This window comes from Phyllobates terribilis, unplaced genomic scaffold (assembly GCF_046119375.1).
Source record: "Phyllobates terribilis strain yellow unplaced genomic scaffold, ASM4611937v1 Scaffold_162__1_contigs__length_4246735, whole genome shotgun sequence".
In the NCBI taxonomy this organism is placed as follows: Eukaryota; Metazoa; Chordata; class Amphibia; order Anura; family Dendrobatidae; genus Phyllobates; species Phyllobates terribilis.
Window position 1 is genome coordinate 2,805,524 of NW_027362922.1, and position 14,034 is coordinate 2,819,557.

At 44.7% G+C, this 14,034-nt stretch overlaps 1 protein-coding gene across 1 annotated transcript in view; it reads left to right on the forward strand.

Annotated features, from left to right (window-relative positions):
• The first annotated feature begins 1,779 nt into the window (after positions 1 to 1,779).
• Positions 1,780 to 14,034, forward strand: part of LOC141207887 (securin-like) — a 36,702-nt gene continuing 24,447 nt past the window's right edge. Inside the window, exon 1 of the mRNA XM_073664452.1 lies at positions 1,780 to 1,794. Coding sequence (XP_073520553.1) covers positions 1,780 to 1,794 — 15 coding nt within the window. The remainder of the gene's footprint in view (positions 1,795 to 14,034) is intronic.

Here is a 14,034-nt window from a genome sequence, read left to right on the forward strand (position 1 = left end):
GGTAGAATACTACTTTATGTGGATCAAAATCGATTTGCAAGTAAACAGGAAAGCGACAATGAGTCACCAGCAGTATCTGTTTTAATTACAGAATGGACGAAGCTCTACCTCAGTGAAGATGGTATCCTGTATCGTAAAGGAGGACAAAACCGGCAGTTGGTACTACCCAGAGTATTCCGTAGGTTGGTCTTCAAAGAGCTCCATGAAAACATGGGACACCTGGGAGTGGAAAGGACAACAAATTTGATCCGTGAACATTTCTTCTGGCCGTACATGCAGAGAGATATTGAGACGTACGTGACCAGGGAGTGTTGGTGTCTGAAAGATAAACGTCCCAACACATCAACCCGGGCACCTATGGGCAACATCCAAACTACATACCTGTTTGAGATGGTCTCAATAGACTTTCTACATCTCGAGATGTGCAAGGGTGGTTACGAATACATCTTGGTGGTGATGGAACATTTCACTCGATTTGCTCAAGCATATGCCACCACCAATAAATCGGGTCGAACAGCGGCAGAGAAGATCTTCAATGATTTTGTCTTGAGGTTTGGGTTCCTTACGAGGTTATACCACGACCAAGGAAGAGAATTTGAGAACCAGCTCTTTGACAAGCTAGGAAAGTACTGTAGAATTCAGAGATCCCACACAACGCCCTATCACCCAGAGGGTAATGGACAAGTGGAATGTTTTAACCGGACATTATTGTCGATGTTGCGCACTTTAGCAGCTGATGAGAAGAAAAACTGGAAGAGTTCTCTGTCAAAAGTGGTACATGCCTATAACTGTACAAAGAGCGATGCAACGGGTTACTCACCCTTTTTCATATTGTATGGACGATCGCCAAGACTGCCAATCGACATCATGTTCGAAACTCGGGTGTAAGAGACTTACAGAACATATCCGGAGTACGTTCGGAAATGGAAGGAACGGATGGCAGAGGCATACAACATAGCGTCCAAAGTGGTTACGCAAGGACAGAGCAGGAGTAAGGAGTACTATGATCAAAAATGTTATGGAGCAGAATTGGCACCGGGAAGCCGGGTGCTAGTCAAGAGCGTACGTGAGAAAGGTGGTCCAGAAAAACTTCGTTCGTACTGGGAAGACAAGGTGTATGTGGTCGTAAGGAGGAAAGCTGATGACAGCTCAGTGTATGAAATCCGATTGGAAACGGGAGAAAAGAAAAATAGAATAGTCCACTGGAATTTACTATTACCCTGTGATTATCTCCCACCACAACAAGACTTCCCAGAAGTAGACTGACATGGTCCGCGATCAACTAAGGGACCACCACAGACTGAAGCTCCGGAGGTGGATAGTGACCTTGAAAGTTTCGATGGAGAAGAACACACCGTTGTATTTCTCGGACCGGCAAGGAGAGGGATGTACCATCCTCAGGAAAGTGAATTAAGTCCTGAGGTTCCAGAGTTCGTTCCAAGGAGTACAGATGAAGTCCAATTCAGATCTGATGATCGAACATCGGCCCCTGAAGAGAACGATCGACACTCATGAGGAGTGGAATTACCAGATCGTGCGGAAACAAGCGATTTAGGAGAAGTACAGGAACTTACATAGGCAGGTCCAAGAGCATCTGAGGAAGCATGGGAAAGGAGTGCGGAGGAAGAAATTCCTGTGACCTAAGAACCCCGGGTGTCTGAGGAACAACTCACAAGGAGGATGTCCACTCGAGAAGTGAGGAGGCCCGTGATGCTGACGTATGAGACACTTGGTGAACCAAGTCAAGTGCCAAGGACTGTCAACTAGAAACAAGTATCTATGGCGGCGGACCAGGTAAGCCCACTTGAGTGGTATTCACCACCGAGAAGCAGTATGGAAGATACTGTAGTAGTGGAAAGACTTGTTTTCATGCTTTGATTTTCCTTAGGCTGTGTGCCCACGTAGCATTTTTCAAGCGTATATGCTGCGGAATTTCTGCAGCGTAAACGCTTGAAAAACGCATGTATATCCGCACCCCATGGTCCCCAATGGGATTCCGCAAGTTCTATGCACATGCTGCGGATTTTTCCGCAGCGTTTATGCCGCGTTCAAAAATCCGCAGCATGTCATTTAATTTTGCGTTTCCGCAAGCGGAATTGCCTTTGTCCAATGCATAAAAAACGCAAGGCAATTCCGCATGTGGAAAACGCGTGATAAACGCGCGAAAAATGCGTGATAAACGCGTGCGGAATTCCGCATGCGTTTTTCCGGGAGAGGACTTGCATTTATGCAGCAGAAATTTTCTGCTTCATAAATGCAACGTGGGCACATAGCCTTAAAAGACTTTGTAGAAACAAAGAACTGTTAAAGCCTAGTTAGAGAGAGCTGGTTGAAGACGTTTGAAAAGCTCCAGCTGAAGAGATGCTGATTGTTTTAATTGTATTAATTGTTTATTTCTTACAGGCATCCTACAAGAAAAAGGTCATAAGAATAGGTTGTTATCAATGTTTATGAATGTTATACCAATTGGACAATGCCAATTTGTATATAAAGTTATTCAACTTTCATCACTGTCTCAGAATTAGTCAGATTGACCAATTAAGACTAATGTCGAGGACGACATTCAAAAAGGAGGGAAGAGTGTGATATGCAGAAGTAGTGCTGTTGCTTTAAAAGCATCCAGCAACTATTAGAAGTAACACAAGCACAGGAGACAGTAAGTGTTGTGCTCCAGAAGCATTCAGCAACTACAGGGGTTAACAGAGTCACAAGAGACAGGGAGTGTTTAGCAGTGCCCCAGGGGGATTGTGGGGAAGTTGTTTACTTTCTGGCTGGAGTGGAAGAGAAAGGTGGTGTGTAATCTGTATCTCACGGAAGGCAAGTAAATAGAATTCAGGTCAGGAGGGAAGCTAAACACAGGTCAGATAGACGCCATGAACTAACAGTGCAGAGTATTATCGGGCAGAAAGATAAGACTGAAAGGAATCATGTCACAAGGATAATGTCCCTCATCAAACCCTCCCTCCATCTCCATGCAGGATAAAGGATGCTGTGTACTTTTGAGTCCTTGTGAAGGAAAAGACTGTGGTTATGTATGCACAGAAGTGTGCTGCTAAGAGATCTAATCTGTGCTGAATTATGCTACTGAAGAGACTGATGATACTGTGCCTGCTTTATTAAATTGTACTGTAATGAAGATTGTTGTTGTAATATTCCTGAATTGTACTGGCCGTGCTTCAGATTAAATTCCACTGTTAAACTGTTGAAAAAGACTCTTGTCAGATGTGTCTGGTCAGCAACTGAATCTATCGTGTGTCTGAGAGAAGCTGCAGCCTCTGGTCGCCCAAAGTAACGATCTCCCCAGGATTCCAACAAATTCACGAAACCAGTCTCGCCCTATCTGAACCTAACGGCGTGTGTGTAACACAGAGACATAGGGCTTTGAAACCCGTCTCGCCCTATCTGAACCTAACGGCGTGTGTGTAACACAGAGACATAGGGCTTGTTAGTATCCCTCACTAACCCCTCTGCTGAGTATTTTGTAGATGGTTCCAGAGCTCGGGACAGTGAACAAGGACGGTTCATCACCGGGCATGCAGTAGTCCACAATGGTAAGGCAGTAATGCATGAACCACTCTTCTCCAGCTGCTCTGCGCCAGAGGCTGAGCTGAAGGCGCGCGCTGCAACGTGTAATCTGGGAAAAGGTAAAGAGATTTATGTATTTTCAGACTTCAGATATGTTTTAAAGGGTCGCACATGATTTTGGCGCCATTTGGCGGAGTCGTAATTTTCTGACCTCTGCTAGCAATCCTATGAGGCAGTAGAGCAGCTACCCACAGCACTCACCATTACCCGAAGGGCAGCTACCGGCGCACACACGGGAACAAACGCCCCTTGCTGTAGGGAATGCCTTGGCCGACCAGGCGGCTAAGGAAGCAGCACAACTACCTCTGACTGAAATACTGGCCATAGCAGACACGGCCCCGCTAGGGGACGCAGTGACCGAGAGTGCGGTAAGCTACCTTTTCACAGAGGAGACTGTCACCGCACCGGCCTCAGTGGCCGTTGATCGTGAACTGCTGCAGGTCTTCCAGACCCAGGCTCCCCAACACGAACAGAACGCATGGGCCAAAGCGGGTGCTGTACGGTCAGAGTCAGTGGTATGGCAGGTAAACACCAGGATTTGCCTCCCACGCTGCGTGTTCCCCATGATGGCTGCCCTAGCACATTCCTCCGGTGCACAACTCAAATGGTGTTATGTGTGCAGTGGTGCTACAAAACCGGTGCGCCCCAGGGTTTCCGAATGCGGCTACCAAGTGTGTCTCGTTTGTGCAAAATATAACCCCGGTAGATCTATTCAAAGGTCCCACAAAATGAACGCCAAAACCAGATTACCCATTTCAGAGACTACAGGAGGACTACATACAGCTACCTAAGGTGGGTACTTATGAATAAGTCCTGGTATGCACCAATCTCTTCCCTTGGTTGGCTGAAGCTTGGGCCGTGACCAAAGTTAACACAAAAAAGAAAAAAGGAAAATTGATAAATGAGGTGGTTTGCAGATATGGGGTGGCCAAACTATAGAGAGTGACAGAGACACACTTCACTAGAGAACTGATGGAACAGATCATGGCCACTCTGGGGATCGAACAGGTTTTCCATGTTCCCTATCACTCACAAAGTAGTGGGAATGTGGAACACCTTAATAGTGCCCTGAAGATAAAAATCCAGAATTGCATGCAGGAAACACACTTGTCCTGGGTAGATTGCTTGCCCATTGCATTATATTCAGTGAGGACCGCCCCAAGGTATAGACAGAAGCTGTCTCCGATGAAATACTGTTTGGTGGCGTCCCTAAGACGGTTGTATTTCCCGCAGCAACTGCAGCCTCCTATGGTTCCCTCACTGAATATGTCTTGGAGTTGCACAAATATCTGACTGTTACTTTTAACCGTGTTCTTTCCTCCAGACCCCAACTGTATAAGCGGCACACACACATTGGTACCAGGAGACTGGGTCGTGGTCAAGAGACATATGAAGAGACCAGTGGACCCAGATACAGTGAGTCGTTTTAAGTACTGACCACTGCTATTTCTGTCAAGCTCCAAGGCAAAGATCAACACCAGCAACTGGAAAAGGTCCTGATTCCCGGCCGAAGAGCTGACCCTGCCCCTTTCGACCATTCTGATGGCAATTGCATCCCTAACCCTAACTCTCAATGACGTACTAGGAGAGGACTGGGACAACAAACTGATAAGTATCACCAAGTCCTGCTGCGAGACATAGTTTCTAAAGACTGTCCTAAGAACTGCTGGATATGCACCCACAGCCCAATATCCTCTGATACTATGCCATATCTCGCAGTGCCCCTAACCCCATATGAGGCTTTCAACTATAGCTGTTTCTACAAAGAGACACTTGATACTGCCAGTTACGACGGAGGAAACCTCTGATGCAAGGACTTTTGACTTATATACGTTGTCTTGGGAGACTCACTGACATCATACCCTGCATATTGCCAAGGATTTATATCTAGTATGTGGTCACCCAGCCTCTAAATGGCTTCTCCCAGGTGCAGAAGGAACCTGCACCTTAGCACGCCTTACGCCTGCAATCTTCAGACTTCTGCATGGTGACCTAGGTATAAATGCTGTCCACAAACATTCCCTATATACAAGAGTTGCAGACAATTCAACCGAATGGTAGACCTCATATAGTGGAAATGGGGATAGGGAATAAAAGTATATTCATTTACCCTTTCTTTACATGAATGTTGGTATTACTAGTGTATGTAACTGCTAGAACTGGTGTATTTGTTATGATGAGATTTGCGGACAAGGTATCTGTCAGTGAATGGGATTTGTCCCCTCCATGCTCCCATAGCATGGGGAAGTAGCTGACGGATAAATTGTCTGTAAATCATAAAAAGGGAGGAATTGTGGTAAATATTTATACTTTGCGTTGATTATTATTTTAGACAATTAAATCTACCTATATATCTAAATAACTTAATATTCTTAATATTAGATTTATAAGTTTTACTCATAAAAGTGATAACACAGGGTGTAGATGTTAGAACCCTCCTGTTTGTTTTTTCCATCTTGTGTTTTGCAGTCACGTGACCATCTGCCTTTATATTCCAGCTTCGCCCTTTTTGCTGTGCTGGACTTCAGTGTTTGACTGTTTCTCTAGCCAGGTACTTCGGTGCCTTTCTCTGTCAGTTCGCTTGGTCCTTCTGGGACCTTTAGTACCTTTTAGTCAGTTTGTCTTTTGTGTTCTGCAACAACTTCTCTGTTTAGGAGGTGTCCCATTTTTGTCCCAGTACTTAGTTCTTTTAGGGACCCCTCCCCTAATGCTATAGGTCTTCGATCAGACTAGCCGAGGACTAAGGCGGGTCTGTTCGCTAAGAACAGGCAGCCCGCTACATCGTAGGCATTCAGCTTAGTCTTACTGTAGGGACAGCTTTCCCCTATCTTTCCTTAGTTCATGTTGCAGATCATAACAGTAAGTCCAGCCCAAAAAACTAAAAAGAAAGAAATTTGGGGATCAGTATGGTTTCTGTCCAGGATTTGGCTCAACGCTTGCAGGGATTGTCTCTGGAGGTGACCGAGCTACAGCAACACGTGAGTAGCTGTCCTGGAGCGCATTTTGTGGAACCGAAGGTAGGCCTGCCTGATGTTTTTTTATGGTAAACAGCAAGATTTTTTTTTTCCTTTAAAAATGCTTGTTATCTTTTTGTTTGAGACCAAGCTCCTCTGGGAATGAATCACAGCGCATTGCTTTTATTATGTCACTTGGGGGGGGTGGGCCTTTTCTCTCCAACCTAATGATCCATGTTTAAGGTCTGTTGAAAATGTTTTTTCTGCTATGGGTCTTTTATATGACGATCCTGATAGAATCTCATCTGCTGAAGCAGAACTCAGGCGTTTGAATCAGGGGTCAGGTGATGTTGAAAATTATTGCACACACTTCAGGAGATGGGCTTTAGAAGTCAGATGGAATGATCCTGCGCTGAAATGTTTATTTCTTGCTGGTCTGAGTGAAAGGGTTAAGGATCTGCTAATTGCATTCCCTGCACCTGAGACTCTGCAGGATGCCATGCAATTAGCTGTTCGTGTGGACAGGAGACTGAGGTCCAGGGTTAATGAGGTAAAAACTCCTGTAACGTCAGGTCCTAGTCCCCAGAAAATCTGCTCTGACGGCGGAGAAACGATGGAGGTTGGGACGATGTCACTCCGCTCTCAGGAAAGAGACCGGAGGTTCGCGGAGGGATTGTGTCTTTATTGTGATAAAGCTGACCATTTGATTAAGGATTATAAGCTTTGTTTAAGTAAAGAAAAAAAAAAGGTCAGTTACACCCGTATTGCTTGTTTACGCTCCGCAGGAGTATTTCTTTCAGGGAGTACTACTTTGCAGGAAAATTTGATTGAATTTCAGGTATTTGTGGATTGTGGTTCAACACTTAATGTGATTGATAAAGGGTTTTTGGAAAACCTTAAATTGGAATCCAAACCTTTGTCATCACCTATTTCTGTGATTGCAATTGATAACACTCCCTTGAAATGTATTACTCACAAGGTTGCTGCATTTCCCCTCACTATCAATGGAGTTCACCAAGAAAATTTGGACTTGGTTGTATTAGATAATTTACCCTCTCCGGTCGTTTTAGCTTTGCCTTGGTTAAAACTACACAATCCTTTACTGGACTGGTCTACTAATGTTATTAAGTCTTGGGAGTCCGAAGTACTATGATAGATGTTGTAATGGTCGCATTGCGGCTGTGGAAAAAGGGGAATTACCTGTACCTATTCAGGATTTTTGGAGGGTGTTTTCAGAGGAGGAGTCGCAAGTTTTACCTCCCCATAGGGATTATGAATGCGCCATTGAGTTTGTTCCTGGAGCTACTCTTCCCAAGAGTCGCTTATTTAATCTGACTATTCCTGAAAGAAAGGCCTTGGAGGAGTACATAGACTAGCCTGGCTGCTGGTCACATTAGACCTTCTAAGTCGCCTCTGGCAGTTGGATTTTTCTTTGTTAAAAAAAGGACGGGAGTTTACGTCCATGTCTGGATTTTCGTGAAATTAATAAGATTACCGTACGCAATTCCTACCCATTGTCGTTAATTCCTGACTTGTTTAACCAGTTGGTGGGGGCCAAGTGGTTCTCTAAAATTGATCTCCGGGGGGCATACAATTTGTTACGAGTGAAGGAGGGTGATGAATGGAAAACTGCTTTTAACACTCCGGTAGGTCATTTTGAGAATCTGGTGATGCCTTTTGATCTTACCAATGCACCTTCATTTTTTCAGAACCTTATTAATGACATCCTGAGACCTTTGATTGGTAAGAATGTGGTTGTGTATTTGGATGACATTTTGATTTATTCACCAAATCTAGAGTCCCATTGGCAGAGTGTACGTGAAGTTTTGCAGTTGTTGAGTGATAATTCACTCTTTGCTAAGCTGGAGAAATGTGAGTTCGCTATGCAGAGAATTAGTTTTTTGGGCTACATTGTCTCCAGCGAGGGCTTTGAGATGGACCCGGTGAAGGTTCAGGCTGTGCAGGAATGGCCTAGGCCTATTGGTTTGAAATCTATACAGAGATTTTTGGGTTTTGCCAATTATTACAGGAAATTCATTAAGAATTTTTCTATAATTGTTAAGCCTCTGACCGATCTCACCAGGAAAGGTGCGAATACGGTCCAGTGGACTACTGAGGCCATTGAAGCGTTTGAGTATCTCAAAGAGAGGTTCAGTTCTGCCCCTATCCTTATGCATCCTGATGAGACCAAGCCTTTTTTGGTCGAGGTCGATGCTTCATCGGTGGGGGTCGGAGCAGTTTTGTCTCAGGAGAACAAGGATGGAGTACATCCATGTGCCTTCTTTTCGAAAAAATTTTCGGAAACTGAACTGAATTATGAGTTGCTGGCTATTAAACTCGCGTTTGAACATTGGCGTCATTTTTTGGAAGGCGCTATTCAGGTTTTCACAGTTCATAAGAATTTGATCTATCTGGATGCTGCCAAGCGCTTGAATGCCCGTCAAGCTAGGTGGGCTTTTTTTTTTTCTCTGTTTCATTTTTCTGGTTCCTATATCCCTGGTACTAAGAATGTTAAAGCCGATGCTTTATCTCGCAGTTTTTCTCCTATGGTTGGTGCCGAGGAGCAGGAGAGCATTTTACAGAAAGGAGTTGTGGTGGCGGCATTGGACTCCGTTTTGGAGAATGGGATTCTGAAAGCTCAAGATGATGCTCCATCTAACACTCCCCATGGGAGATTGTTCGTGCCTAAAGCCTTTAGGAGAGATTTGTTTGTGGAGTGTCATGAGTCTCGGTTGGCAGGTCATCCAGGAATTTCGGAGACTAAGAGACTTATCAGTCACAGTTTTTGGTGGCCTGGATGGCAGAAGGAAGTCATCAAGTGGGTGCGTCAATGAACTGTGTGTGCCAGGTCAAAGGCTTCACATACCCCTGCTGCGGGGTTGCTTTGCCCTCTGGAGGTTCCTAGTGCGCCTTGGACGCATCTCACAATCGATTTCATTACTGATCTTCCTGTGTCTGAGGGTTTTACTGTCATCTGGGTGGTCGTGGACCATTTTAGTAAGATGTGTCATTTGGTTCCATTCATTAAGTTGCCCTGCGCCAAGACACTCGCTAAGGCGTTTGTTAAGGAGATTGTCAAGCTCCATGGCGTTCCCACCGATATTGTTTCTGATAGAGGGCCTCAGTTTGTGGCTCGCTTTTGGCGTGCTTTTTGTGACAGGTTGGGAGTCCATTTGTCATTTTCATCTGGGTATCATCCTGAGTCTAATGGACAGACTGAAAGAAAGAACCAGAATGTTGAACAGTTTTTGCGTTGTTTTGTGGCGGACAATCAATAGGCGTGGTCTGAGTTTCTGCCTCTCGCAGAATTTGCTCTTAACAATCATACATCCTCCTCTGCTGGGAGTTCTCCTTTTTTTTGTTGTACTGGGAGACATCCGTCTTTTGGTTCGTTCTCCAAATTGGGGTCGGCGGTGCCGGAGGGGGAGAATTTTTCTGGTGATTTGGAGAGAGTTTGGACTAATGTACATTGCAACCTTCAAGAGGCTAACAAGAAGTCCAAGAAGTATTTTGACAGGAAACGTAAGGAGGTTTTGTTTACTGTGGGTGACATGGTTTGGTTGTCCTCAAAGAACCTGCGGTTGAGGATTCCCTCTAAAAAATTGGGTCCTAAGTTTGAGGGGCCATTTAAAGTGCTTCAGGTTGCTAACCCGTCTGCTGTTAGGTTGGATATCCCTACTTCCTGGAAGATTAATCCTGTGTTTGATGTTTCCTTGTTGAAAAAGGCTGATGTATCAGATAGGGATGCCACTGTCACAGTTCCGGAAACCTGTGGTGGAAGACGGTGAATATGAAATTTCTCATATCTTGAATTCTAGATGGCATAGAGGGAGATTGCAGTATCTTGTCTCATGGAAAGGTTTCGGTCCCGATGATAACTTCTGGGTAAGGGCGGATGATGTCTCTGCCCCTAGGCTAGTCAGAGCTTTCCACAGGAGTTTTCCGGATAGGCCTGGACCTGGAGGATCCGGAGGATTCTCATAAAATAGGGGGTACTGTTAGAACCCTCCTGTTTGTTTTTTCCATCTTGTGTTTTGCAGTGACATGACGATCTGCCTTTATATTCCAGCTCCGCCCTTTTGGCTGTGCTGGACTTCAGTGTTTGACTGTTTCTCTAGCCAGGTACTTCGGTGCCTTTCTCTGTCAGTTCGCTTGGTCCTTCTGGGACCTTTAGTACCTTTTTGTCAGTTTGTCTTTTGTGTTCTGCAACAACTTCTCTGTTTAGGAGGTGTCCAATTTTTGTCCCAGTACTTAGTTCTTTTAGGGACCCCTCCCCTAATGCTATAGGTCTTCGATCAGACTAGCCGAGGACTAAGGCGGGTCTGTTCGCTAGGAACAGGCAGCCCGCTACATCGTAGGGATTCAGCTTAGTCTTACTGTAGGGACAGCTTTCCCCAGCTCACGTTGCAGATCATAACAGTAGAGCTGTGTTTCTGTTACACTTTCCTCTGTTTTTTTTAAGTATAGTTAATTGGATAGAGCTAATTTTAGTTTCAAGGACAACTGCATATGTTTCCATAATTTACGATTTTGTTATTTCCAATTAAAATGCTTTCTTTCCCCAATTAAAATATCTGCAGCATTAGGTGATGTAAAGCCTGTAAAGACATTCCCCTTTTCATATCTCTGTTGTAATAAATATATGTGACTGGGCTTCTGAGACTCAGACAAGAATTGTGCACTCAGACACTGGCTGTGAGTTATTCTCTTATCTCCGATGCTTCGTATTGATTCTATTTCTCTAATTTGAACCAAAAATGGCAGACCGATTTAGAGAGAATTTGTTATCTCAATCCAAATTAGCTCTTCTTGGAAGGGCTCCCACGACATTACATACAAGCAGCATACAAGATGCACACAAGATACATATAAGAGGCACAGAATCTGCCTACAATTCACATATAAGCTGCATACAAGCTGTATACAGGATACACACAAGACACATACAAGCTGTATACAGGATACACATAAGCTGTATACAGGATACACACAAGCTGTATACAGGATACATACAAGCTGTATACAGGATACACACAAGCTGTATACAGGATACATACAAGCTGTATACAGGATACACACAAGCTGTATACAGGATACACACAAGCTGTATACAGGATACATACAAGCTGTATACAGGATACACACAAGCTGTATACAGGATACATACAAGCTGTATACAGGATACACACAAGCTGTATACAGGATACATACAAGCTATATACAGGACACACACAAGCTATATACAGGATACACACAAGCTGTATACAGGATATATACAAGCTGTATACAGGATATATACAAGCTGTATACAGGATAAACACAAGCTGTATACAGGATACACACAAGTTGTATACAGGATACACAAAAGCTGTATACAGGATACATACAAGACACATACAAGCTGTATACAGGATACACACAAGCTGCATACAGGATACATACAAGCTGTATACAGGATACATACAAGCTGTATACAGGATACACACAAGCTGTATACAGGATACATACAAGACACATACAAGCTGTATACAGGATACATACAAGCTATATACAGGATACACACAAGCTGCATACAGGATACATACAAGCTGTATACAGGATACACACAAGCTGTATACAGGATACAAACAAGCTGTATACAGGATATACACAAGCTGTATACAGGATACACACAAGCTGTATACAGGATACATACAAGCTGTATACAGGATACACACAAGCTGTATACAGGATACACACAAGCTGTATACAGGATACATACAAGCTGTATACAGGATACACACAAGCTGTATACAGGATACATACAAGCTGTATACAGGATACACACAAGCTGTATACAGGATACACACAAGCTGTATACAGGATACATACATGCTGTATACAGGATATACACAAGCTGTATACAGGATACATACAAGCTGTATACAGGATATATATAAGCTGTATACAAGCAGAGCTGAAGTGCAGGTTTATGTGGATTTTGCTGCAGTGAGTTTAGCTGGAAGAGCCCAGTATAATCCTCAGTGTCTCCGGCCTCAGGTCTATGTTCACACCACGTTCCTTAGACTCTCTGACGTTACCTGAATCTTCTTTTGGGTGTTTTTCTGTCGTCTCCTGAGCATTTTCCCTTTAGTGTTTATCCAGGACTTTTTTTTATAGTTTTTGGCTATGTGCCCACGATGCAGAAATGCTCCGGATTTTTTCCTGAGCGTTTCTGCATCTCCTTGGCAGAAAAACCGCATGCGGATTGTACATGCGGATTGTACATGCGGATTGTACATGCGGATTGTACATGCGGATTGTACATGCATTTTCCTGCCAGGGAGATGCGGATATGAAACGTTCTTCACATGCATTTCCGCATGCGGGTTGACAAGCGCTTTCCAAGCGATTTTAGCATCACTTAGAAAGTGCTTGACAACTTGGTCACACTATATAAATCCATGCAACCGACATGGATTTATATAGTGTGACCCTAAAGAATGGTAAAAAATAAATATTATACTTACCTTCTGATGGCCCCCGGTGTCCTTGTCCTGGCTTGCCGGCAGCTCGCGGTGGACTAAAAGGACCTGCCATGACGTCATTTACTCATGTGACGGGTCACGCGACCGCCGACGTCAGAGGTTGAGTGACCCGTCACATGACTAAATGATGTCACCGCAGGTCCTTTTAGTCCACCACAAGCTGCCGGCAAGCCAGGACAAGGACACCGGGGGGCCATCAGAAGGTAAGTATAATGTATATTTTTGATTTTATTCTTTTTTTTACAGATACTATGGTACCCAATTCCGGAGGAGAGTCTCCTCTTCTCCAAACCCTGGTACCATCCGCGCATTGAACCGCATGATATCCGCATGTGCAGATGCAGTGATGCGGATTCCATGCAAGTCAATGGCGGCGAAAACGCCTCGATTCCGCAAAATAATTGGTTGTGCTGCGGATTTTTCCGCAATGATAATCCACAGCGAAAATTTCCACAACATGTGCACAGCACATGCGGATCATCATTGGGGAACATGGCAGACCTTCTACCAAGCGTTTTTTTTAAGCGTTTCTGCAGCGGAATTGCCGCTGTGGAAATGCTTAAAAAACGCATAGTGGTCACACAGCCTTTCTCACGGTTTTTGTGGCGTTTTCTTTATTGTGGTTTTTCGGTCTCGTTCCACTAAATAATGAAGAGACACTTGTGGTTTATTAACAAATGGAAAAGCCCAGACCCCCCCAACATCTTCTGCTCCTTCTCCTGCCTTGTCCCGTATAGGCCGGAGCGGAGGACAGAGGAGCGGAGGACAGAGCGGAAGACGGAGGAGCGGAGGACAGAGCGGAGGACGAGCAGAGGACGGAGCAGAGGACTGAGCGGAGGACAGAGGAGCAGAGGACGGAGCGGAGGACGGAGGAGCGGAGGACAGAGCGGAGGACGGAGGAGCGGAGGACAGAGCGGAGGACGGAGGAGCGGAGGACAGAGCGGAGGACGAGCAGAGGACGGAGCAGA